At 39.0% G+C, this 26687-nt stretch overlaps 2 protein-coding genes and 1 pseudogene across 3 annotated transcripts; 2 read left to right on the top strand and 1 right to left on the bottom strand.

Annotated features, from left to right (window-relative positions):
• Nucleotides 1–4321: 4321 nt before the first annotated feature.
• On the bottom strand, nucleotides 4322–8146 carry slc16a7 (solute carrier family 16 member 7). Its single transcript, XM_085147030.1, has 5 exons — nucleotides 7305–8146; nucleotides 6960–7190; nucleotides 6665–6808; nucleotides 5003–5863; nucleotides 4322–4883 (listed from the first exon to the last, which is right to left on the bottom strand). Exons 2-5 carry the CDS (start codon nucleotides 7174–7176, stop codon nucleotides 4660–4662), a joined length of 1446 nt encoding a protein of 481 aa, XP_085003156.1. The 5' UTR covers nucleotides 7177–7190; nucleotides 7305–8146; the 3' UTR covers nucleotides 4322–4659.
• A 7917-nt stretch (nucleotides 8147–16063) lies between these two features.
• LOC146494445 (uncharacterized) lies at nucleotides 16064–18334 on the top strand. The gene is made up of 3 exons (XM_085145373.1): nucleotides 16064–16310; nucleotides 17631–17819; nucleotides 17910–18334. The coding sequence occupies exons 1-3, from the start codon at nucleotides 16179–16181 to the stop codon at nucleotides 18102–18104; spliced, it is 516 nt and encodes a 171-aa protein (XP_085001499.1). The 5' UTR covers nucleotides 16064–16178; the 3' UTR covers nucleotides 18105–18334.
• A 1403-nt stretch (nucleotides 18335–19737) lies between these two features.
• LOC146494444 (calcium-independent phospholipase A2-gamma-like) lies at nucleotides 19738–26641 on the top strand (annotated as a pseudogene). The gene is made up of 9 exons (XR_014871456.1): nucleotides 19738–19920; nucleotides 21583–23018; nucleotides 23143–23295; nucleotides 23377–23534; nucleotides 24040–24134; nucleotides 24231–24401; nucleotides 24499–24556; nucleotides 24711–24905; nucleotides 25769–26641. The product of XR_014871456.1 is annotated as a calcium-independent phospholipase A2-gamma-like (transcript).
• Nucleotides 26642–26687: the final 46 nt, after the last annotated feature.

Here is a 26687-nt window from a genome sequence, read left to right as displayed (position 1 = left end):
GTAATATCTAGATTCCCACCATGTTACCCTCTTTATATTCAGATGTTTACTGCTTCTGCAGGAGAAAACATATTTTTCTAAACATTTGTGATGTGCGTATGATTTTGATCTACATATATGTAAATCAGGGTGATTATGGCCTAGAACAAGACAGTATTCTTTCAAAGCGTTTGATTTTGAGAGTAGGGTACTGCCTTATCTTTGATGATCTGATATATCTAGTCTCGGTTGGATATAATCCTTGGGGACTCCTTGGACAGGCTGATGTAGCAAGTGGTCCTCTCTCTGCAAGAACATCTCAACGCATCTAATATATCTATGCATAGCCAGATCTAGCTATCGATGTTTATTTTAGACCAGTGATGTCGTGTTAGCAGCTTCATCCACAGGGCTGATGAATAAACTCTTAAGTCTCTGGTATGTGCACGACGTTGCCCTCCCTCAGAGTGTAAACAATGTGCAGACAGATTAGTTCTGCTGCTGTGGGTGAAGCAGATTAGCAGAGATTATTAACAAACATGTTGAATTAAACAGACAGTATCACTTATTTCTTTGCAAACATCCCAGCTGTGTGGTTAAGGGTGCAAGTGCTTAAACCAGCATGGTAAAAACACCATGTCTCCCCACGGGAGCAGTCATCACCTTGATTGGACACAGAGCTGCCTGGATTCAATCTTCTTGGTCCCAATTACGGTCAGATTTACTGACATCAGTCACAGTTCATCACAGTGATTATGCTCAAGCTGTTCAGTGAGGAGATGATACAGAGCTTATGGGAACCACCACTAATTGGTGGTCTTCACTCTCTCACTTTCTGTCTACTCATATCTATTCCACTGGGATACATACAGATTTGTCACATCTACACTGCATAATCATTTTGGGTTACAACAATTTTATAATAATGTATTCGAGTTTTTCCTTATGTACTCTCCCAACTGTCTGAAAGCCTCCACTATCATTCTCATCCCCAAAAAGACTAGTATAGACAGGCTCAATGACTACAGACCTATAGTCCTCACAGCATATAATGTTAAAGTATATCAGAGATTGTCTATCCCCCTCCCTTGACCCCCACCAGTTTGCTTGCAGAACTAATCGGTCCACGGAGGATGCCATCACCATCACCCTTCACAGAGCGCTGAGCCATCTGGAGAACAGGGAGAGCCACGTGAGGATGCTCTTCTGGGACTACTGCTCAGTGTTTAACACCATAATACCAGACATCCTCACCACCAAACTGGACCACCGTCAGATCCCCCCTGCCACCTGCTACTGGATCAAAAACTTCCTCACCAACCGACCTCAGTCAGTCCAACTCAGCCCCCCGTCACTCAGCACCAGATCTCGCTGGGCTGCATTCTCCGCCCTCCTACTGCACACCAATTCATCCAACCAATGTCATCGTCAAGTATGCCGGTGACACCGGTGACGGTGGTTGGGTCTACCTCTAATGGAGATAATACAGTGTACAGGGCAGCGGTAGAGGACTTGTCCCGCTGCTGCTCAGAACATAACCTGAAGCTGAACGTCCTTAAAACAAAATAACTCATAACTCATTCCCCACTCATTATAAACAGAGGACGGGTAGAATTCGTGTCTACCTTCAGGTTTCTGGGCACCCACATCTCAGCTGAGCTCATCTGGACCCACAACATCAACACCCTGGTGAAAGCCTCCTGTCTCAGAAGAACGCCTTGCACCCCACCCACCACCTGTTTGATCAGCTGTCCTCTGGTCAGCACCTCAGGTCAATCAGGTCCCACACCTCTAGACTCACAAACAGCTTCTTCCCTCTGCCATTTGGAGTGTCAATAAACACTATCCCCCCACACCACATCCTTGTCCACCCACTGCACTAATCTGAGCCATGGTCTGAGTAACCCCCATCATTCAGGCAACTCACATTCAGACTCTATTCAGATCAAGTCTTGTCTTTGCACTACTTCCAAGCACTTTTCAAATTGTTTCTAATGTGTGCCGTTCTCTTATTTTTGTATATAATTCTCATGTCTTGTATATACCCATAATTCTGATGTACCTCTATGACAAGGGGCTATTCTATTATGTTCTATGCTATTCTATTCTACTGATACTCCACTGGTACCATCATTTTCTCCATGGTTTGGATTCAAATTGTATTTACTCCAGTTTTTGTAGATGTACATGACTGTTAATAATATGCTCTTTCCCCTTTTTAATGTCATGTTCAGAGTAGTGGAAATTATTCATGTTCAGTATTAAGAAGAAATGTGTCGCTTTGTGAAATATTGTCTTCTTTACTTAGCAGCAAGATAGAGTCATTCTTTACTTTTTAAACTTATGAACAAAAACATGACTTAAAATGACAAAAACTGGACTAAAGTTACAGAAATAATTTTGGACTTGGAGTATTAGTCAGGTAAATAAGGACAACTGAAAATGTCTCTTCGAGGTCTGGGTAATTGTGATGAAAATTTATTCCTGGTTATCTTCCATTTTACAAACCACAAAATTAATGTGCTGGTGAGAAAATAACAGACAGAGATAGAATGAAAATTATCATGTTACTGATAAAAAATATAAATTCATTTAAAAAGAAAAACAGAAAATAAATAATAACCCTTAAAAACAAACTCCTCAACAAAGATCAAATTTGTAATTAATTCACGAGAAATCAAAACATATGTAAACCAGAGTATAATATATTTTTAGACGTATGGAAATTAAAGCAATTTTGTGGTCGTATTCGAGTGATCTTATTCAGCTGTCTAATGAGTGAGTCATCGCTTGCTATGGTATAATCAGCATAAGGCAGCAACTGAAGAGGAGCAAATGGAAGCAAATCGAAACAAGCCTTTGTCACATGATCATGACCACTTACTCTTGTCAAACAGAAGGACTTAGAAAGAAAACCCTGTCTCTGATGCAAGCCTGGCTCAGATGTAGTGCTGTTGCTTTCTGCAGTTGAGATAAATAAATGCCCTGCCACTGAGAAAATGCAGTATATACAGTGGATACATGGATACATGCTTTTGAGACTTTTCATTTTCAATACTTCTCTACAATTAATAATCTTACCAATTTGGCTCATTTGTAATTCTACTGTAGAAAAAAATCTTTAGATCAATTTAGGTTCTCATCATGCATAATGCAAAGAGTCCACCAGTAAAACAAATGCATACCATTAAAACTGGATCAAAACAACCCAAAGTCAATCAGACTTTCATTGTTGCTACTTTTGCCCAAACTGGCTCTGATCAAATGATGCCTAGTTGACTGAAATTATACCAAAATCCAAAAAGAAGTTCATTCAGCCATAACAAAGGGATTTACACTGTTTATCTGATTTTTAAGTAACATTACTTTACGCTATACATTAAAGTATTGATTCACTCACATGAGCAATTTTTGTTCATCCAGGAAGGGAGTCAATATGCACCTTACAGGCACATGATGAGGATGGATCATTTAAGCATACATCTGTAATAATAGCATTGTTCGTTTTTTATGGCTTGCACATGAATCTTGTATTGCATTAGTGCTTGAGGGTGAATTCTAAGGGTTTAAAATCATGATGTGTGTGCAGAGAAAGGTTGACCTATGGAGAAACGGGCTGACCTGTCTTGATTGTCCATATGACAGCAATGTATATGTTCATTGCAGATTCACATTCACATATCTAAAGGTCTGACCTACAGCTTAAATGTGTTATATGCACAATACATTTTTTTCATGTCTGTGAGGATAAGTAAAGCGTTTCATTTCCTCAGCCACACCTGCAAATCCAATCTTATTAAATGCACATTGGGTTCACCACACTTATTTAAAAGTTAATTCTCAAATATTTCCATAACTTCATACTGAATTTTTATGACTTCACTGAAGCTATGCTGCAGTGAAACAACTTTTACAGATCCCCATGACACTCAAAATGTGTTTTACTGTAGACTAGAACATAAAGAATGAATTTTCCTTTCGCCTTTTTAGAGTGAGAAGGATTTCAGGGAAGCTATTTAAGTCAGAAACTGCAGTCTTCACAACAGACACCTAAATTTTGTTTTTACTGTTACAAATGTTGTAAACTATTCAAAATAGCTATCTTCCCATTGGGCCGGGGGTCATGACCCAGATTATGGAAAGCGATGCTGTAGAGAACTGAGCCCGAGGCATGAGGATGCCTGCTGTTTAATTGAAGTTTAATGGAAAAGATGTGTGTGGCCTCAGTTTTCATGTGATAGGGTTCAGTGCCATCTAGTGGTAATAAGTAACACAGTTACTAAACTGTGAGTGCATGTGGGTTTGGAATTCTTTTCTTACATTATTCAGAAATAAGAGTCAGAAGATTTATTATTATTTAATTGATGAAGAAACCAAATGAACTGCTTAAGTTTATAAAGCCACAAGGATTGCATTATAAGGGGTATAAGGAGTAACAGAGGTAGTTCCTGGTGATTTATTAACAAATCCGTGAGAGTTACATATGTCACACACTGTAATAATGATAATATACATAATATTAGCATTTACAAAATAACAAATGTGAATCTGCAAATATGTAAAAGTCTAACTACTCTAACTATGTTATTTAAGGCACAATATACAGTTACATACTGCATAAAAAGCCTTTGCAATGTCATTTTGTATGCATCCACTGAAATAAAGTCATGGTCAGCAAGTTCATTCATCTGTTTCATTCATCGTACTATCAGCCTGGTTCATTTTTAGTTGTACTGCCTCGTCAGAATTCCTTGTCTCCATTGCTTTGCTCTTCCTGTGCTCCTCATCCAGTTTTTTATAGTTGTAGTAATGCATAACGAAGAAAAATATGCCAGAAACCACCATGAATACACCGCATGCATAATATATGTATTTGTAATCACCAAAATAATCAACCAAAGCACCTGAAAGAGAACACACATAATCTGTTAGTAACTCCATCTTGGAAATTTCTATACTTTGCTTATGTGTATAATCAAAATCACAATTCAATGAAAAAAAGAGAAAAAAAAACACCACAAACCTGCCATTGGAGGTCCCAGAAGCACTGGCCCACAATCAATAATGGTGACAAGTCCAACAGCAGTGGAGAAACGAGGAGCTCCAACAAGGTCCATTAGAACTTCAAAAAGGAGTGCAGAAACCATCCCAAATGCCAAACCAAAGAAGACAGCATATACAAGTAGCCCTGTATAGCCAGATGCCAGAGGGCACATTAGGTGACATACGCCATTGTATGTAACAGCAAAACTGAAAAAATACTGTATTCTTGGCCTAATCCACTTGGTGTTGCCAACTAAGCCAGTTGTCGGTCTAATGAACATGTCCGCCAGAGCAAAAATGGAGAGCAAGAAAGCTGCTGAATATTCATCAATCCCTTGATGTTTGGCATATGGAGCCATGAAAACCACAGGTGCAAAAAAGGCAAAAAACATGACCACATTACCAATTAGATAAATGAGGAAGCCCCTGTGTCTGAAAAGTGAGACATCTATGAATTTCTGCACAAAGCTGTGACCCTTGCTCTCACTTTGATCTTCAGTCTGAAGGTTATCGGCATGGGTACTAGTGTCTTCAGCAGCAGCGTGTTCCTCAGCTTCACTTTCACACTTTGATGACTCATCTATTGTTTTCTGTTGTATGCTTTTGTTGACTGGTCTCATCAAAGCACCAGCTACACAGCAGTTCAAAACAATGGATCCCAGGATGAGGAAGCTCCCCCTCCAACCAAAGGAATCAAACAGAAACTGATTGAGAGGAGCCAGAGTGGAGAGAATAACCGGACTTCCAGTCATAGCGAGTCCATTGGCAATGGGCCTTTTGACGTGGAAGTAAGTGCCTATGATCGTCAGGGAGGGCTGCAAGTTGAAGGCAAGACCAAAACCTGTTAAAAATAAGGTTAAAATTACACACAGTAATTTATGAATTATTCCCTTTAGAATATTTTGAATAAAGTGCCTAAAGTATCAGTTAAAAAAGTACTTTTAGGCAGTTGAATGCACCTCTTATTATTATCTGTGACATTAGTTTTATATCGGTGATGATTTGTTTACAGAAGAAAAAAATGTATAACTAGTCACATGGTTTGGGCATTTCTTTTCTGTACTTCTCTGACTGGTGCAGCGCTACTAGATTAAAGATTAGGTTTAAAGTCTGAGAGGTTTATTTGCTCTCAGTTAGTAAAATGATCATGTGGTCTTGCCTGCACAAGTGCATGTGTGAAAAAAAACAAAAAAAACAAGTGCATGTGTGGATGTTCTAAATGCACTTGAATTAACAGGACATTAAGAAAACAAAACAGGTTTTACCCAAGTCTAAACATTGCTTTGATGTTGTAAGAGGGGATTATAACTTATATTATATCATAAGGGTCATTGTACTCGCTGCACTGAACGACCAACTCTTGCTTTACACTGGGACATAAACAATCCCTGTGGATTGATCCTATTAGTAAAAAACTGAATGAGCGTTACAACACAACCACTCCTTCCTTCAGTGCAGTCCAGTTACAACCAGGTATCATAAAGCAAACATTATAAAGGACAGCAACAGCTATACCAGAAAAATAACACAAAACTGAATTGAACATGTGCACTGTAAGAAAGTGAATCGTTTTAAAGGGTAGTTTTTTTAATTGTTGGACTAGCCTATCTGACTGTTAACAAAAAAAGGAAACATAATTTACCTCCAATTACTCCAACACAGAGGTACAGATGTATTATATTAGTTCCAAAAGAAGCAAGAGCCATGCCAGTGCAAACCATGACCCCGCCAACTATAACCACAGGTCTGCTGCCATAGCGATTGACCAGTATACTGCTGACAGGGCCTGCACACAGGAGAGAAATATCTTACATTTTTGGCAACGTTCTGAGGGACAGAATTTGCTTGACAAATCCCGTCATGGGATACGCTGCTTGGGAATGTGCCAATTTTATTTTAATACATTTGTCAATACTTGAAGTATGACGGCCACTAACCTCCTGCATACATAGAAGCAAGCATGACTGAGGACACCCAGGCAATCTCACTGTAGGAAACTGAAAAATATTCCTGAATCTCCTTGAAATAGATGGTGAGGGACTTGGGAAAGGCATACGAGAATCCTATGGAGATGAAAGCGCCGAAGACGACAGCCCAGCCCCAGCCTCCGTCTGGTGGGGTGTAGCCTAGATTGGTTGCTGCTGCGGGGGGCATGTTCAATTCTCCGGCTAGAAAGTGGAAACAGCAAAAATAAGTGAACAGAAAATAAACAAGTGCAACTTTTCAAAGAAAGAGTTAGATTCACATATTTTGCATCCATTATAAGTTTCACAAGACCTCACCTCTGCCCAGTCCTTGAAACTGTATCGCAAAGCCTATGAACTCAGTCCATGTGACACAGTCTTGCACTGGGACAGAGTTCACTCTGCTGGAAGCTCTTTGATCTCATCACGTGTGCTGTCAGGCAAAATATGAGAGTGGCCATACAAAATAGAGCAATAGCCCAGCACTAGATATTCATGACAATAAATGCTCGTAGAAAGTGTAATTCAACTGCTAAAATATGTTTCTTTTAACATACGACCCTTTCATAGACATACATTGGTTTTACTGCCGAGGCCCTTTGAACTCATGTAGCAGTGTTTGCCTACTCCTATGTGTTTGTGCACTGCAGGTGGGTTGGTCAAAATGACTAAAATATAGTCGTTGATAAATACTGATCAGCCACAATGTTTAATCACTGAGTGATTCATTGATTAATGATAATCTTGTTTGTGCTCCATGCTCTTTTGGGAAACCTTTAAAGCTGGGATTTACGGTGGCCCTGAGAGGCCAAACGGACTGCAACTTCAGAAAACACTTGCAAAAAGAAAAATGCTGCAAAAAGAAAAACACTTGCAAAAAGAAAAATGCTGCAAAAGAAAAACACTTGCAAAAAGAAAAATGCTGCAAAAAGAAAAATGCTGCAAAAAGAAAAACACTTGCAAAAAGAAAAATGCTGCAAAAAGAAAAACGCTGCAAAAAGAAAAATGCTGCAAAAGCACACAAAGCACAACGGAAATAGGAAAAAAGACAACGGAAATGTTTCTGGGGAGACAATAACCGGACGGACCAGTTGCACGAACCAAAACATATATGTATGGCTGTATCCCAATTCAGGGACTGCAGCCTTAAAGTACGCAGCCTTAACGGTCCTCAAGGGCCACGTACTCAAAGACCGGTGAGGCTGGAAGTGCGAGGCTCGTAGGCTTGTGAGATGGGACGGTCTAGCCTCCGTTGCGCTGCCCAGGTTGCCTAGCAACCATGATACTAACAGCTGGAAACATTTCATACAGCTTTGTTTGACAGAAATGAAGGAGAACATATTTTGTACATTTGTTTCTACATGAGCTTTGTGTGATTTGATAGGTATCTGGGGCTGAGACCACAGGACTGTAAAACATGATTGTTGGGCTTCATTTCTGTACTTAACAGTCATTTAAGATTAGCTAGTAAATAACAATTAGCTAATGTTGTTCATGAGACTAAAGTCATCTTTTTTTTTTTTTCTTTTTTTTTTGAGTAAAGAAAAAGGTTTTAATTACAAACTTTAAACAGAAAACCGACAGGGCTGTTCAACAGACCACTGGGCAAACAATTATTACATAAAGAAAGAACAGTCAAGAGTAAAAGCTAAAGGTTAACTAAGGCAAGCTGGCCACACACAAAATAAAAGCTAAGGGTTAACTAAGGCAAGCCAGCATCACAAAATTCTACTCACAGCCAGCTAGCAGCTCAAAACTCTAATCAGGCTAAGTTCAAGCATGCACCAAGGTTTGACAAAGTTCAGCAATATGAACAAGTTCAACAAAGATCGAAGAGGGAGGCACGAAGGGCAAACTGCATGTTCAGTCCTAAGCAGCAGCCACTGAGTGAAGGACCTCCAGCCTTTTGTAGCCACAGGTGAGTGATATGTTTTTATTGATTAGCATTCAAATATCTCAGTGAAGACAGAACAAAGATTTACCACAAAGCAAGAAAGCATGAGACAAGGCTAATCAAAAGGTATTGGCTGAAGCATTTGCTTATTACGCCAACCCTTTTAACAAAAGATCTTTTAGCATGCAGCTCCTGTACACAGGGCTCGAAGCAAATAATAAAATTCAATTCAATTCAATTCAATTTCATTTATATAGCGCCAAATCACAACAAATGTCGCCTCAAGGCGCTTCATAGATACAGAGAAAAGCCCAACAATCATATGACCCCCTATGAGCAAGCACTTTGGCGACAGTGGGAAGGAAAAACTCCCTTTTAACAGGAAGAAACCTCCGGCAGAACCAGGCTCAGGGAGGGGCGGCCATCTGCTGCGACCGGTTGGGGTGAGAGAAGGCAAACAAAGCAAAAACAAAACAAACAAACAAACAAACAAGAAAAAACAAAAAAACAGAAAACTTTCCACCTTAGTAAGTAACTACATCAAAGCAAAAGAATCAAGAGGTTTTTTTGTTTTTTGTTTTTGTTTTTTTTCTGCTCTTTTCATTCTTGATATATATATTTTTCTAATACTCTATTTTTAAACATATTTTTAAACAAGGAAAATGAACTACACCTTTTTAAATCACTGTCATAACTATTCCACAGGTTAACTCCTCTAACAGAAACACATCTCTGCTTTATATTTGTCCTTATCTTGTTTTTTTTAAAGAAATCTGTTCCCCTTAAGTCATATTGACTCTCTCTGACTTTGAACAGCTTCTGAGTACTGGGGCAAAGCAAGTTATTTTGTGCTTTATACATTATCTGTGCCATTTTATATTCAACTAAATCATAAAATTTCAGGGTATTCAGATTAATAAACAAAATGTTAGTTGGTTCTATATAGTTTGATTGGTTTATAATTCTTATAGCTCTTTTTTGCAACTTGAAAATAGGAAGAGTGTTCGTTTTATATGCATTACCCCATATCTCCAGACAGTAAGTCATATATGGAAGCAACAGAGTACAATAGAGTGTCTATAATGATTTTTTGTTCAGGACATGCTTTGTTTTATAGAGAATAGCAATGGTTTTTGACATTTTTGTTTTCACATGGTTTATATGAGACTTCCAACTCAGCTTATCATCAATTATCACTCCAAGAAATTTATTTTCGTACACTCTTTCAATTTCAATTCCATTAACCCTGATTTTAGATACATTTTTCATTTGTCTAGTGCCAAAAATAATCAATTTTGTTTTCTTTATATTTAATGATAACTTATTTACATCAAACCAGTTTTTTAATATATTTAACTCCTTTTCCGCTGTAGTCAGAAGCTGTTCTAGGTTTTTACCTGAGCAATACAGAGTGGTATCATCAGCAAACAATACACATTTTAACAGTTTGGAAATGCTACATATGTCATTTATGTATAATATAAATAATTTAGGGCCCAGCACAGAGCCCTGAGGAACACCACAAGTTACCTTCAACTGCTTAGATTTTACATTATTGAATTCGACATATTGATATCTGTCATCCAGGTAACTTTTCATCCACTTGTATGCTAACCCTCTTATGCCATATCTCTCTAGTTTATTCATTAATATAGAATGATCAATCGTATCAAACGCCTTTTATAAGGCGTAATGTAAATATAATATGGCCAATATTATATTAATCATTATTAGTTATTACAGCAGTGAACATGAACTCTGTGCTAAACACTGAGCTTCAGTAAAGATTCAAGTTGCATTTATTCATATTTCCTATCACCTTAAATCTTCACTTAAAGACAAGTATCTGTGGCAGTGTATATATAGATGTATTATATATAAGAGACAAATATTGTTCTTTTAATATGTTGGCATTACTAAATTTGGCTCAATGCTTATATATGTGTTCATAGAACTGAAACAAACATTTATTTTTAGATCCATTCTGCTGCTGATACATACTTTAGGTTTCTGAACATTAAACTTGTTGCTGCCTTTCATAGTGTGTAACTTGAAGGCCCTGAGTACTTTCTCCCACACTGAAAACACTGGAATGATCAAATTATTTGAACATTACCTAATAAGACTGATTGAGGACAGACAATTAGTTATTCTAAACTTTTCTAGCAGTCCTTCACAAACAGGGAACAGTCTGTCTATTCTCTCCATCTGTCAGCTGCTGCTAGCTCTTCCTCCTCCTCTTCCTCACACACTGCTGAGTTTGTCCTGGTGGATCATCGGGGGTGCAAAGCCTCACAGATGATGTGCAGCAGTGGGTCCCTCACTTTGTCCTCACTCTGGACACTTGCAGTTGTGACACATGGAAATCAAATGTGTGATAAGCTGCAGGATTCAAACACAAGTGTAACTTATAAATAAATGTTCATACTTTTATTCCACAATCAGAGAGAAAGAAACAGAGAGAGAGTGCAGGACAGACAGGTGACAGTCTCAGGTGTATACACTGCTACAAAACAGCACAAGAGAAGGAGGATTTAGTGTTTGTGTTATTACGAGTGCTAAACAAGAAGAGTTCCCAGATAGTACAGTGGACACATGTGTGACTCCTGTGATTAAAGCATCTTTCTTTCAGCTTAACGAGTGAACCGTCAGCTCGTTCAAACACACGTTAAAGTCCATTTGGCTCGACACCACCGAACAGAGGCAGCAATATAACATAGCTAACATTAACAGTGCAGTGAATCCTGCTGGTGCCGTGATATTCAGGACTGCAAACCGAGCAGCATCACTGACTTACAGCTTGTTGTGTTTGTGGATATATGACTGACTTTAATTATCCACAAAATCATCACATTCTCTGTAAGATTAAGGTCGACTATCTAACGGCGTATATTTTAAAGTAAAGGCTTTAAAACAAAGTAAACGCTGAAAGTACAAACATCGCTAATGTCACATAACTTTGCCGGCATGTGGCCAACAGTAATGTTTTAATGTTCTTCATTATTAAACATTTGCACATAAATAAGTGACATAATATTCAGAACTTACTTTTGAAAGTTTACTCTTTGGCCGCTCCGCTTCCACTTCTTTGAAGTGTCTCCCATTCCCAGTGCACTTGTTAGCATGTTTTGGTTCGTGCAACTGGTCCGTCCGGTTATTGTCTCCCCAGAAACATTTCCGTTGTGTTGTGTGTGCTTTTGCAGCATTTTTCTTTTTGCAGCATTTTTCTTTTTGCAGCATTATTCTTTTGCAGCGTTTTCCTTTTCGCAGCATTTTTCTTTTTGCAGCGTTTTCCTTTTTGCAGCATTTTTCTTTTTGCAAGTGTTTTCTGAAGTTGCAGTCTGTTTGGCCTCTCAGGGCCACCGTAGGGATTTATGTTTTGATGTCACTTTTGGCATATACTAGCTACCAAGAGCATGCCCCCAATACAATGGCACCCCCCGATGGCAGGGGTCTCCCTCAGCAGGCCAACTGAAAAAAAAATGCTTGGAACTTCGTGCCAATCTAACTAGATCACCAGAGCTGTTTTTACAGTACATGTGGGAGGGACTTATACAATATTAGGAAGGCTTTCTTAATTTTAGGGTTTGTCCATACGCTTTGATTAAGTAAAAATTAATTAACTTAAAAACTGTGTTTTGTACATGTTGTGAAAAACAGAGTGCTGGCTACAAATTCAATGTCAGCAGTGTTGGGCCATGTGGTTGCTGAATGTGAATGCTGGAAATAATTGGTCTCTTTTTATTTTCTTAAAATGATGAGTTGTTTAAATTGATGTAGTCACTGGAAATTCTTTCAGCTTAGCACATAATCCCTAGTTTTTATGCTTCATAAAATGAGAGTAACGTATTCTGAATACTTTGGATTACTTAACATATTATCACGCTTTTTACAACTACGGGAATGTACTATTGCTGTGATTTATTACTATTACTGAAGGTCCGCGACTCCGAACCGTAGTAAAGGGACCTCTGGCTAATACCGCCTCGTAGCTGAAAACTAGCTTTACTTTGTTGTCTGGGTCAACTCTGCTTGTGAGAGACAGAGAGAGGCGTTGAAAGGCTGCTCCAACGGAACTTATTGTTTCAGAGGAAAACACGAACACAGCGTACAGTCGAGTCTTAATAGCTTACTTACAACTGGGCTCGTCAGGCACTCTTCTTGGCTGCAGTGGTTATTATTATATTTACATGCTTCCAGCTCCCGTTTTTGCTCGATGACAACTCATACTTTTCCTTTTTCTCCCTCCCTCGCTCACAGACACATAACGGGAATGGCAGTCCATTCTCCCTGCAGCACGGACTACACTGCCTATGATGCTACATTCTTTAGAGCTATGCCTGTAGCATTCTGCCTATTAGCTTAGCACAACAACAACAAAAAAGGCCTCTCTCACCCAGGAAACACGCAGAGCGTCACCCTGTAACCATGGCAACCGTAACGCTGCCGCCTGGAACAACAGAACGTAGCTGTCAAACAAAACCCAAACAGTCCTGACCCGCCACAATATGAAACAGGGAAGTACCGCCATGTAATCCATTTATTTCAACAAAGTAACTGTATTCTAAATACCACCTTTTTAAACGGTAACTGTAACGGAATACAGTTACTCATATTTTGTATTTTAAATACGTAACGGCGGTACATGTATTCCGTTACTCCCCAACACTGTATATATATATATATATATATATTATATTATATTATATTATATTATATTATATTATATTATATTATATGTACTTAAGGCTTGTTATGGAATAATTTTTGGCCCTACTGCAGATCTCACAATATTTTACACGCACAGACAAATTAGATCTGTACAGAAAAAAAATTCAGCTCTGTTCAAATATGTATTTGCTTCTAATAACTAATCTCGCAACCTTTGTATTCTATTCAAATTTCCAGCTTTCAGTATCGAAATTAGCAAATTAATCCGGTATGGATTATTGGTGTATCTTTTAGAGGTGCTGTGAGCTCTGTTTTTTCTTTCATGAGTTATTTAAAGATATGTAGACGCTGAGCGATAATGTGCTCCAATTCAGCCTCCTTATTAATCAGCTATTGAGACTGCAAACTGCATGTTTTGAAAGAAATACAACAAACACTACATAAAATTCAACTGAGAGGATAATAATTTATAGATTAGAATTTAAGGAAATTAAACAGCTGACATATCCTCACTAGCCACTTCATTAGGTACGCCTGAGTTGGACCACTTTTTTCTTTCAGAACTGCGTGCATAGATCATACAAAGGTGCTGGAAACATTCCTCTGAGATTTTAGTGTATAAAAGTATGTTAGCATCACACAGTTGCAGCAGATATGATGTTGCACAAGCATGATGTGAATCTCCGGTTCTACCGCATCCCAAATACGCTCTGTTGGCTTAAGATCTGGACAGTGTGCGAGAGAAACCAGTTTGGTCAGTTGGTACTAAAGGTCTCAAAGTGTGTCAAGTTTGGTAAAGATGTTCAAACTGTAGCATCCCTTTCCTGTCCTTATCTTTCACAACTGGCACCTGGTGTGGTCATCTGCAGCTCTAACCCATCTGCTTCCATCTTTAACTTGTTGAGCATTTAGACATGCTCTTCTCCATGCCTTGGTTGTAATCAGTCGTTATTTGAAATGCTTCATTTTGGCTCAAAGCAGCTCTGGCATCAACTTCATCAATCAAGTTTTCACTCGGAAAACTGGTGCTCACTGGATATTTCTCTTTTTTTTTGACCATTCTCTTTATGGTTGTGTGATCCAAGCAGCAAGGTTATTATCGTTAACGAAAACTAACGAAATAACGAAAACTAGAAGTGAAAAAACATCTTCGTTAACGGAAATAAAAACAAAAACAAAAAAAGGAAAACTAACTAAAACTGGAATGAGTGTTCACAAAACTAACTAAAATTAACTGAATTTATAGCAAAAATGTGTTTAGTTTTCGTTGATGTGTGCGTGTCATACAAGAGTCAAGGGTGAAAATGAAGTTTAGTTTACAGATTTTTTTCTTGCTGTCTAATTATGCCAGCAGGTGGCAAGTACGTTAGTCGAGTCGTCTGTGTCGCTGCTCCGTCCTCGCGCAGAATCATGTCAGGAAAAGTCGGGAGAAAGAGTCCAATTTGGGATTACTTTGAATATGACTGTGTTTTGGATAAAGCAAGTGTCTTGTAGTGGAAAGAGACAAATTATGAGGGACATTTCTAAAGGGAAAAAAATCCCACAAACCTTAAAGTGCACTTGAAAAGCTCACACAAGAAGGCTAACCTAGCTTACCTTGAGAAGGTAAGGGAGCACACTCAACCCTCATCCCCAGAAAACAGAAGCTAACCTCAGGCAAAGCAGCGTGATGCATCCCGAGACAACAGGACGGGGATATCTACATAACTGTGTGAGTCAATTGCTTTCAAAAAGTTTATCAATTCACTTGAACCAAAATTACGAACACCCGGTGCTCAAGAGTTAATAGTCTCATTGGGGCCAAGATATACATTTTATAGTTGCCTGGTATCAATGGTTGTTCATCTGCCTTTTATTTATTTATTTATTTATTTATTTAAAGAACCCATAGGTGGGAATGTGAGTTGTCTGTCTCTGCGTGTTAGCCCTGCGACAGACAGGCGACCGGTGCAGGGTATGGTAGCTGGAAGAGCAACATACCCAAGGATAAGCAGAAGAGAATGACTGATATGATGAAACTGGGATTTTGTTACACTTAATTATTGCAAACACAACTAAAACTATAACTGAAACTAATCAAAACTAAACTGAAACTAAGGATTGCCAAAAAAATAAAAACTAAACTAAACTAGCAAACAATTGGTAAAAACTAATTAAAACTGATATAAAATTGAAAATCTGAAGTCAAAACTAAATAAAAATAAAAACTAATGAAAATTGCAAAACTATTAAAACCCTGCCAAGCAGTTTCAGACCAGCCATCTGGATACCTGCAAAGTCTCTTTTTTTCCCAGTTCTAAAGCCTGTTCAATTGGCTGATTAGATGTGTGTAAAAATAAAATAAAAAATCAAACTGAAAACTAAACGTACAAAAACATGGAATGTGGAAATGTAAATAAATACTCAGCATTTCTGTTTGTAGACGTAAGTCGGGGAACATGGAAATGTCCAGGTTCATATACGGTCCACTAGATGGCGATAATAAAACAAACCCTAGATTGCCTCAAAGGGGGAAGAAGAAGTTATTCAAGAGTTATTCAAACGCTTGTATAATCTGGTTGTTAGCTGGGGAAAAGTCAGGTTGATTCCAGTGCTAGTTAGAGCTGTGTAGCCATTTGTAGCTTCAGATGTTTTCAAAAGTGAGAACATGTTTGACTTCAGGTTTAGCCAGATTGCCCAGTTGTGTAAATTCAAGAGTAACATCTGTGCTCTGCAAACATCAGCATCGCACCTTCAGTTCTGAGTCTGCTGGTGTCAAGGTGAGTTGCTCCCACTGTCTCTCTGTTTCTGCTAAACATGTGTAAAATGGGTAAACCGTCTTTAGGATAATATACTGGTTAATACGTAAAGCCTGTAAAGTAAATGATTCCGCGTTACTGGTTGAAATTTGGCAGTATAATGTAAAATGATATAAAACCAGGCTTACGATTTTAAAAAGCTTATTTTACGTGTGTAAAACTTCAAATGTAAGACTCATTTTTGACCTTGTCCTCACTGTGTGGTAGTATCTGTGCCAGCTCAGCAAAATGAAAGTTGCACTTTGAACGTTGTTATATTTTAATGTGTCTTGAACATTTTGGTTTTTAAAATCTCAAACATGAATCAAATTATCAGTGCTATCATATCCGGTAGAGGTCAAGCTATATCCTTAATTATCGCAAATAATTCCGATGTGAAGGGGGGATTCGTCTCTGAGAATAATACATGATTATGATAATAATAAAATAATAATCTGACAGGGCTTTAAAAACAAAACCGAAACTTAAGACCACGCTGTGGCAATACGCAACTCAATTTTTAGTTGATGGAAGTTTTCCTGGACTAAATTCAAATTATTCAGGGTCTTTGATGTAATGACTATTAATGAGGTAATCTCATCAAGGTTAACATGTCTTTTTGAAAAAAAGATTATGATTTCTCATGTCAGTCACATGTTTTCAGTGTGAACCTGCATTTATTTGTGAAGAGAATGGGGTCCAGCGGTGGACCTGCCAGTCCTGCTTTTCTTTGGTAAACTCAGTTGAGCTGCAAGGTCAGGCCCTCATGTCATGCATGTGGAGACTGATTCTTCTTACAGTTTGATCAAAAGCTGGCACAAGTAGGTCATTCTCAAGGGCTCTGTTCCTCCTCGAACAAAGGCGCAGTTAGTGCTGCCCTTATGCAACCCTGTCCAGCTCTTCTTGTGTAACAGCCTTTCTCCTATATGCCCTCCACTCTCCTGTGCTGAAACCGAGACTGTAAACCATCTTGTGATGGCATGTTAGTATATGGAACTACCTGTGCAACCTGAATGGGCTGCAAGTACCATCTAACGCTACCAGTAGAGACGAGGAAACTAGCAAAAAGGAAAGAGAAATATCATTATATCGATATGGGGAGAGCAACGGTCTCACCATTTTGCTGCTTCTCCAATGCAACTGTTGTACTTTCATTTGCACCAAAGCAGGTCAAATGAATCCACAAGGGTTTATGCCTCCCAACAGGATTGATATCCTTCAAGTTTAACTGAATTTTAGAAAATTAGGGATAAAATATCAGACAATTCCTCATGTAAATGTCTGTTCTCCACTCTTTTCCAGGTTCTGTATGATGGGCTTTGTCCTATATGTGTGACTGAGATCCGTTTCCTCCAGTTTCTGCAGAGAAACCGGCCTGAGAAAGTACATTTCATTGATATCGCTCTGCCAGGTTATGATGGAACAAAATACAAGGATATCACCTATGAGATGGCCATGAAGGAAATGCACGTGATTGATAAGAAAGACAAGGTGATTATTTAACCAAGATTTTAATGAACCTCACAATATGCAGTTCAACCTAAGTGTTGTATTATGCACCTTCATGCTGTGTGTTACCAGGTTCACAGCGGAGTCCCAGCATTTGCAGTCATGTATAGCGCCGTAGGCCTCGGCTGGTTGGGTCGCTTTATGATGTGGTCACCCATGAGACCATTGATGGTCAAATCCTATGACATCTTTGCCAGGAACCGCTTAAAGTGGACCGGACGTGGAGAGGAGTGCACCACAGGACGCTGTGAAAAGAAAATACCCTGACGCTCCAGCACTGTTTTATAAGTACTGTAAATATATGAAGAACTGCATAAATATCATGTGGATAAGCCTGTAAAAAATGGTTATGTTGGTTATGTAGTTCACCTAAAGTAATTTAAAATAACAACAATGATGCAGAGATAAAATTACAACTGTAAAATAGAGCTGAAGATGAATGTATTCAAAGAAATATTTCTGAATGTACAGGTTTCATTAAATACAGTTTGAAAATCTGTTTTTGACTGATAACAGCATTTTGTCATGATTTTTATTCTTCCTCTGGTGTGTATTCGTATCAGCAGATTGGTCCAATGTTGCTTCTAACAAAATCACTGGGGAGGTGGCAGTCAGACCGAAGATAGTGGCTATGGAAACAGATTTTTAAAAAAGAAAAAAGCTTCGCTGTACATAGAAAGAATCATTCTTGACAGAAAGGATTGTGTGTTCTGTAAAGGACTGTCATGTATTCATCATATACACCGTGCAGAGATAAGACTCAAAGTCACTGAAGCGGAATATGATCAATTTCCTGTCATGCACAGCAGTTCATTCAAAGCCGATTAAGAACCAAACTGTCAAGAATCTGCCACTAGATGTCATTGTAAGTCTGCGAGAGTGAAATTGTTCTTTAGAAATTGTGCTGAATTTTAGCAAACTGATCAGATCATAGCCAGAAGAACAAATACGAGCAGAAATGTCAAATTTAGTGGATTTGTTTAACAACAAAAAAAAATCAAAACTGCTGAAGCTCTCTGATTATTTATTTCTTTTTTGTGACTATTGTTTTGAAAGTAACGTCAGTGTCTGTGTGCTGGAGAGAAACACGTGAGCCCCTCCTCTTATGTTTCACCAAAAATAAACAGCCGTGTAGAACAGCACGTGCTGGTTAAAGATTACATGAGATCCTGCTATAGGACAAAGGTGTTTATAAAACACTGTTGGTTACAGTGTAAATGTCAAATGGAATTTACTTGTATGGCACTTTTTTCTTCTTACTTACTCAATTTGAGCATTCGAACTGTTTTCTTGCTACAAGCTTCATTCACCCATTCAAACATGCCTAAGCAATTTGCATAAAATTCACAAACACACTCGTGCTCCACTGGGGGGCAATTTGGGGTTCAGTATTTTGCCCAAGGATACTTGGACATACACGCCAGGGATCGAACGCTCTAGGTAGGGGACTTGCTTCTGCCTCCTTGGGCACAGCTGCAAAGAAGGAACATGACACAAGGTCACATAAGCACATATTTAATTGTTTTTGCTGAATAACATTGGCCCATTTAACCCATACATCCAGGCTCTAATTTAAAACATGAGCACACTTCATAATATCCATTTACAACTGCAGACTTCCAGTTGTTTGCATCACATGTACCTTCCAGCTTGGGCACAGCTTCTAAGAATTGGAGTGCTGTTTGCGGTGATGAGTCACAGCTCTGTCTGTTTGGTGTGTGTGATGTGTGGTGATGTTTAAAGCACCCAACATGAGTTCACTGAGACCTTAAGCTGTCACCCCATCCCTAATTTTAGACTTGTGCTTGTCAGCAGTGACAACACATGACCTTAAGCCTGTGTGTCTTATTGAACACTGGCCAAGCCAGTTCGCACCCCCCATACACTCCCCCAGCCCAGCCCAGCAAATGAGATTAAAGTCCTGCGTGTAGGAAGGATTGAATCAAGTGTCAAAACACAGCCAAAAAAAAAAAAAAAAAGCGACTCTTGACAGTCTGTCAAAACTGCTGTTCTGGATTTTAGAGAGCAGGCATCTGCACGAAGAGGAATTGTGAAGACAGGAAAACTTGGTGTTATGTTTCAGGTAAAGCTTTAGTGTGTACGCTTTCAACACATATTCTGTCAAGGTTACATTTTCTGTCATTCGTGACCTCTCCTTGCTTAAGTGGAAGACTTTAACCTATGTCGATGTTTGATTATTGCATACCCGAGCTGTCTGCCTTTTAGTTTGTATAGCCACCTCAGTGCATGCACTTCATTTTACACGGTATTAACCATTCCACCATTATTAATAAGGATAAGAGATTAACTACAGGCAAAGCCGTGTGTGTGTTATTTATAGGCCACGCTTTTTTCTGGCTTGGAGGTTTCATGTTACATTCTTGTGGAGATAGCATAAGGAAAGAAAGGCACCAGGCTATTGTAAAACATGATGCCTGTAGTTTGATCGGTCAGAGTTGTTTATAGTTGTTTATGTGCATGTCATCAGCGCAGACAAGCTTTGGAAACATGAATGCAATAATTTTATCCCTAGTATTAATATTTCATCTTTGAGTCACAACTTTCCCATAATTAGATTTACAAGTAAAAATGATGAAACTATCATGAGCTTCACTTCTTTTAGTTATAATTAGCAAAGTTTCTGATCATGTATGACTACTAAAGCTCAACATGTCAATATCATGTGTAGGGATGGGTATCGTTTAGGTTTTATCCGATACCGGTGCCAAACCGGTACTTTTGAAACGGTGCCGGTGCTTAAACGGTGCCCAAACCGGTGCTTAAAGAATGGAAAACACAAAATTGGTCCAAAAACCTCTCATGTTCAGCTGTTTTTTTGTAAAAAGATAACAATGTTAGTCTTTTCTGCAGGTATAGGGCATATATGGTATCACTCTGGGCTGGAAGCAGTGCTTAAACAATGGAAAAAACACAAACTTTGTCCAAAAACCTCTCATGTTTAGCTGTTTTCCACTTTTTCTTCGGTCATTTTAGCCTTTTTGGCCAGGGTGAAGGGAGTATCTGCCATCAAACAAGAAGACAGCCGCATGTAGCTATGATGGTGTTTGCTAGTTCACGTTAAATGCATTAATTTAATAACGCGGTTAGCTTACTCAACGTAAATTACACACGAACAACATTAAGCTACTCACGCAGAGAAGAACGGCTGCTGCTGCCATCATCATTTCTGCTACACTGGCAGGGCTAGGTTCATCGGATTTAAAGTGTGACCTCCTTTGACAGTATCAGCTTAAAGCACTTGTTGCAGGCTGCTGAGTTTGCATCTTTTGCTGTGAAGTACAGCCAGACTTTTGACCGCTTTGCCTTGGGCATTTTTAATCTGTAGCTCTGCTCTAAAAGAACGTACGCACCTGGACCCGCCTACTGTCCTCGAAACGTAAAATGATTGGCTAGAATCTAAAGTGTATCATTCCATACCAGTTGGTGGCGGTAATGCAGCTTTCAGTTGTTTGCCAACCGCCAATAGAAATGTAAGGAAGAAGAAAGTGTATCACAGCTCAGGAAAAAAAAGCCCCGAAATAAAGCACCGAAATGCGCGCTGCTTTTCGGTCTGGTTACTACCGTTTATGTCAGAACCGGTGCCATGATGGCACCGGATACCGGTACCCATCCCTAATCATGTGTCATGTAAACATTTTGTCTAACACGCTCCTGCAGCCACAGAGCATCATCATTGTGTAGAGTTGACTTAGTTGTTGTTCAAATGTTTTGTTGACTTTTCCAGATTCCTGCTGAATATGCCACTGCAGTCTGACTCAGTGCTGAGTGATATTTAGGCTTTGACTGAGTGCTGCTCATCAAGACAACATGGGTCGCTACCTGAGCACAAAATTGTGTTCATGTTGTGTGAACAGGACATTGAAATTGTACAGCAAATACAAATACACAATGAACCTTCTCAGAAAGGACCATGGTCTGACTAAAGCACCACTCTGCCTTGACCTACATAGATATTTACAGCTGTCACCTCCTCAACCTTCCAGGTTTGCAACAAAAGCCACTTTTAAAAAAGTAAAGCACAGCGATACAAGCTCTACCTTTTATAGTCTCCTTAGAGACCTTACAGAAAAGGCGAGACATCCTCAGGCTCTGCGTTTTTATTCATCTTCTAATAAGGATGTCTTCAAAGCCAAAGCTCCAGTTGGGATTTTTGACGAGGCTCAGAACAATTCTCTTTTAAGTTCGGTTGGAGGGTGTCTTGGTCAATCATTTAATCAATTGTCCAGACACATTAACATTTATTTCAAAAGAAAAGAAGTTTTAAGTCTGTCTGAAAATGCCAGTGTTGTCATGTCTACTCCAGAGTATGCTTGCAGGTCACAGAGGATTAGTCAAAGTCAGCAAGCAGCCACAGAGGAAAATATACCTGAAAGCAAAGACACAACACAGACCTTGAAATGTAAGGACAAACAGTGGGACTCTGTAACAAGTCATTCAACTCAAGAAACATCTGGACTGCAGTTATTTCACATCAGCTCTCTCACGACAAGATTTGGTGAGGGTTACAATTATGTTGCTCATCACATTAACACAGTTTTCTCTCAGGGTTTGGCAAAAGTTCAAAAACGGGAGAATTTGGAGCCTCCTTCCAAAGAGACAAACAGAAGGGAGAAGAGACGAAAAATACAAATCAGAGGTAAACAGTCTCAAGTAAAGGCAGCACTGGAACCCAACAGTAACTCCGGTACCTGGGAGGAAGGATACCTTCACTTTGCAAGGCACATTAATAAATACTTTGGTGCCAAAGTAACTGATGAAGCTCAGAATACGAAAGAACAACCTCTCGTAGAGAAGGATTGGACTTACAAGAAACACCTTTTAACACAATCCACCTCACAAACTCACAGTGCCAGTTCACAGCTGAAGCAAGAAGAATCTATCACCCCAGGAGCTGCAGGCAGTTTCCACAGCAGCTGTAATACAACTAAAATCAGTGAGAACTATTTTCAAACATCCCAACACATCAATCAGTATTTCAAGGGTCAAAGTGGATTGAATGAGGACACTGAATCCCAAAAGTCCCCCAAGAGACTGAAGAGTGTATCTTTTATGGATTACCTCTGCAATCCCACAAGTACCATTCCAGAACTGCTGGGTGTTTATCGAAAAAGCAACTCCAAAACTGCCATCTCTGCCCCGCAGGCAGTATTAAATAAAAAGGTGAGTTAAAGTAACATTTTCATTAATTCCCAGTTAATGCCCCGATGAACTAAGTAAGATAAAAATCTGCTCTCATTGCTAAGAGGCTAAAATACATAAAAATGAACTTCTGCTTGTTTGTCAGCTTGTCTTGAATAGGAAACAAGCAGATGAAATGACATGTGTGTTCACTGATAGCCTGAGACTGGCTTCTACTCCAGAAGCTCTGACTGACTGCGTAGAAGCACTCAATGAACACCTTATCCACTACCCGTCATGCAAAGCCTTAATCTGGAAGGTCTGTTGAGTATTAAACACAAATACTTATATTTAACAGTTGTTTTAACCTCATTAAATTAAAACATGATTTTGTTTCCAGGAGAAAATTGCAGTTTCAATGCTAAAACAACGGAAGAACTATGAACATAACCAGGAACTTCAGGCTGCCTTAAGAGAAACTTTGGCTCTTATCGGATATGCGGATCCAGTCAAAGGCCGTGGCATAAGAGTCCTCTCAATTGATGGTGGTGGAACAAGGTAAATGTAAGAAAAAATAGATCATTAAGCACTCAAAACAACTTTAACTACACATTCATTTTGTTTAGTATACATTAAGCACCTTAACTATCTAACATTCATTGTCAATTCAGAATTACCAGTTAACCTAGGATGTATATCTTTGGACTGTGGATCACAGGTATTCCTTGTATGTGAAGTGGTAAAGTACCTCCTTGAACTCTATCATTCAAAACCACCCTTTTCTTTGATTTGATCCATGTCAGTTAGGCTAAAATCCATCTGAATACATATACCATAGGTGAAATCTGACCTGGTACAGCCTCTGTGCAGAAAAATTTGAAGCACCTGTACAAACTACAAATATTTTTCATTTTTGTTAAATGTCAAAATGGGTTTAATTTGAGCCAAACAGTATATAAAGGTTAAGCTGTGCCTGATGGTATCCACTGGTTCTGTGTATGACTATGCTAATGTGTTCATATTTCTGGGGGTTTATGTTTTCCTTTTTCTTTGTATTTTTCAGAGGTGTTGTGCCTCTTCAGATATTAAAGCTGTTGGAGGATCAAACAGGCAAAAAGATTCACCAGCTGTTCGACTACATCTGTGGAGTGAGCACAGGTGACATATAGTAAACTGAGACTAACATTTTAATGCATGCCTGTCTGAATCTGCAACTCTATTTAAAATGCATGTCTCTGCATCTGTTTGTTGAAGGTGCTGTCCTAGCCTTCATGTTGGGTTTGGCCCGTTTTTCTATAGAAGAGTGTGCTGACATGTATCGTCGTTTGGTTCTGAAGTATTCCGGCAAAACCCGCTGGTTGGTACTGTGAAGATGGGCTGGAGCCATTCTTACTATAACACTGAGACCTGGGAGACGATACTCCGGTTTGCACATAAGAGACACATTAAATGTGCTTCAGTCCTTCAAAGGAGTAAATTTTTTACAAGTTAATAAGACACTGCTTGTTTTCATTCTCATTAGAGAGAAGCTAGGTGATAGAGTACTTATTAAAACAGCCAGAGATTTCTTCAGTCCCAAGGTAAGAATATTGCACTTTCACAGAACACCAATAAAAGGATTTCCAAGCTGCTGTATTGGAGCACCCCGCTGTGGTGAGACTCCATGTTTTGATTCCAGCTTAAAAACTGGAGCTTGCACAGCTTTTACAATTGGTTTTGTTGGTATCTGCTCAGGTTTCTGCAGTCAGCACAGTGGTAAACTGGGGTACCAGCCCTAAGGCTTTTGTCTTCCGCAACTATAACCACAAACCAGGTTCTCTCAGCCGTTACGCAGGAGGCTCAAGCTACCAGATGTGGCAGGCAGTGAGGGCATCGTCAGCCGCCCCAGGATACTTCCAGGAGTTTACCTTAGAAAATGACATTCACCAGGTTGTTAATGACAGTTTCCAATGTTGACATTTCCTTGTTTTGTCTCAAATGGGAATAGGCGAAATAAAAATGTGATTAACTGAGGGACTATGAAGGGGGTGAAGGTTAACCTTACTTTTTGCTTTAAGAAAAAAAAACATTAATAAATAAAACGCCCCAATAACTAGTGGCAATTGTTAGCCATTAATCTTTTTTCTAATGACAGTCAATGAAGTGAACACAAAAATTGGTGAATTGCAGTGATGATGCAGGCACACACATAATAGATGTGGTAGCCACCAAGGCATCACCTATTTGTCCATAAAGTCCTCTCTTGAAGCCTCAACAACAGCTTTTTGCATTTCCAATGCAAAACAGATACCTCAGCTTAAGATATGTGCCAGTACAGAGCAACAGTCTGATAGCTGTAACAAATGAATAAACAATCTTCAGTGTAAGAACGTAAGTGAAATAGCATTAATGGAGTTGGTTTACAAGACCTTATGTGCAAAAAAGCTCCGAACAAGTGTTAAACAGTATAAAAGCATCGTTGTAGGAGCTTTTCAGTGATGTCAACACACTATGGTCATCCTTTATATACAGTCTTTGGTTGCATACAAATTCCATACAAAAATTCAACATATCGCATTCCGTTCAGGAAAAAAGAAAAATGCCAGTCGCTCCCTTTCCTATCACTCACACCTTAATACTTTTCTACAATTCTTAAATCAAAAATATAAGAACTTCTGTTGATATTGTATTTGTTTTACTTTAAAGGAGTTCTAATCATTCAGACTTTTGTTTTCTTAAGGTTTTTTTGTGCAGGTTTGATTTGAACAAAATGCTAATTTCTTGGCTTTATAGATTAATTTGTGTCTTATTAGGATGGTGGAATCACCCTGAACAATCCCTGTGCCGTGGCTGTCCATGAAAGCCATTTGCTGTGGCCAAACCAGGACTTCCAATGTGTGCTGTCCCTGGGCACAGGTCGCTATGACAGTGCTAAGAAGGGACCTGCTACCTCCACGAGCCTGAGGGCCAAAATCAGCAATCTGATCTGCAGTGCCACTGACACTGAAGGGGTTCACACCCTTTTAGATGACCTGCTGGCCCCAGATGTCTACTTCCGCTTCAACCCCATGCTGAGCTCTGATGTGTCGCTTGACGAGAACCGGCCGCAGGCCTTGGACCAGCTGCAGAGAGACACACAGAACTATCTGGACAGAAACCAGCCAAAACTGGCCAGACTTTGTTTAGTGCTTTCAGCAGAACGCTCAGTTATTAGGAGAACTAAGGACTTGTTCAGTGAGAGGGCCTGGGAGATGAAACAGAGATTGATGTGAGTAGGAGAGATAAAAGATGTCTACAAAGAGATGTATATCATATGCATAGAAGCACACATAACAGAAACACTTTAAAGGCAACATCCATGATATAAACGCTGTTTGACAAAATTTAGTTTTTTGGCTTGTGGTATATGTCATGATTTTGAGTTTATGTGAGGCAACCAAAAGCTCATCATCTGAGCTTTGCTAAGCAGTTCAAATGTGCAGGGGTTTTGTGTGTTTTTGTCTGATCTTTTGATATATTTTCTTTTGACTTTATGACCTAGACAGAACAAATACTCACAAGCACTTTGATGCACTTTTTAAAAAATGCCTAATGTATAAATATAGTTCACTATAGGTCTTTCTGTCTTTGAAAATCAAAGAATATTTATTTAAGAGTCTATGTTTCATTAAACATATTAAATGCCACTCTTCGGGGTTTTATTTTTCAGATTACTGCAGTCTTTAAAAGTTT

The sequence above is a fragment of the Neolamprologus multifasciatus genome, chromosome 20 (assembly GCF_963576455.1).
Source record: "Neolamprologus multifasciatus chromosome 20, fNeoMul1.2, whole genome shotgun sequence".
NCBI lineage: Eukaryota > Metazoa > Chordata > Actinopteri > Cichliformes > Cichlidae > Neolamprologus > Neolamprologus multifasciatus.
Note: the sequence above shows the minus strand (reverse complement) of the source record. Positions and strands in the feature narration are given on the sequence as shown.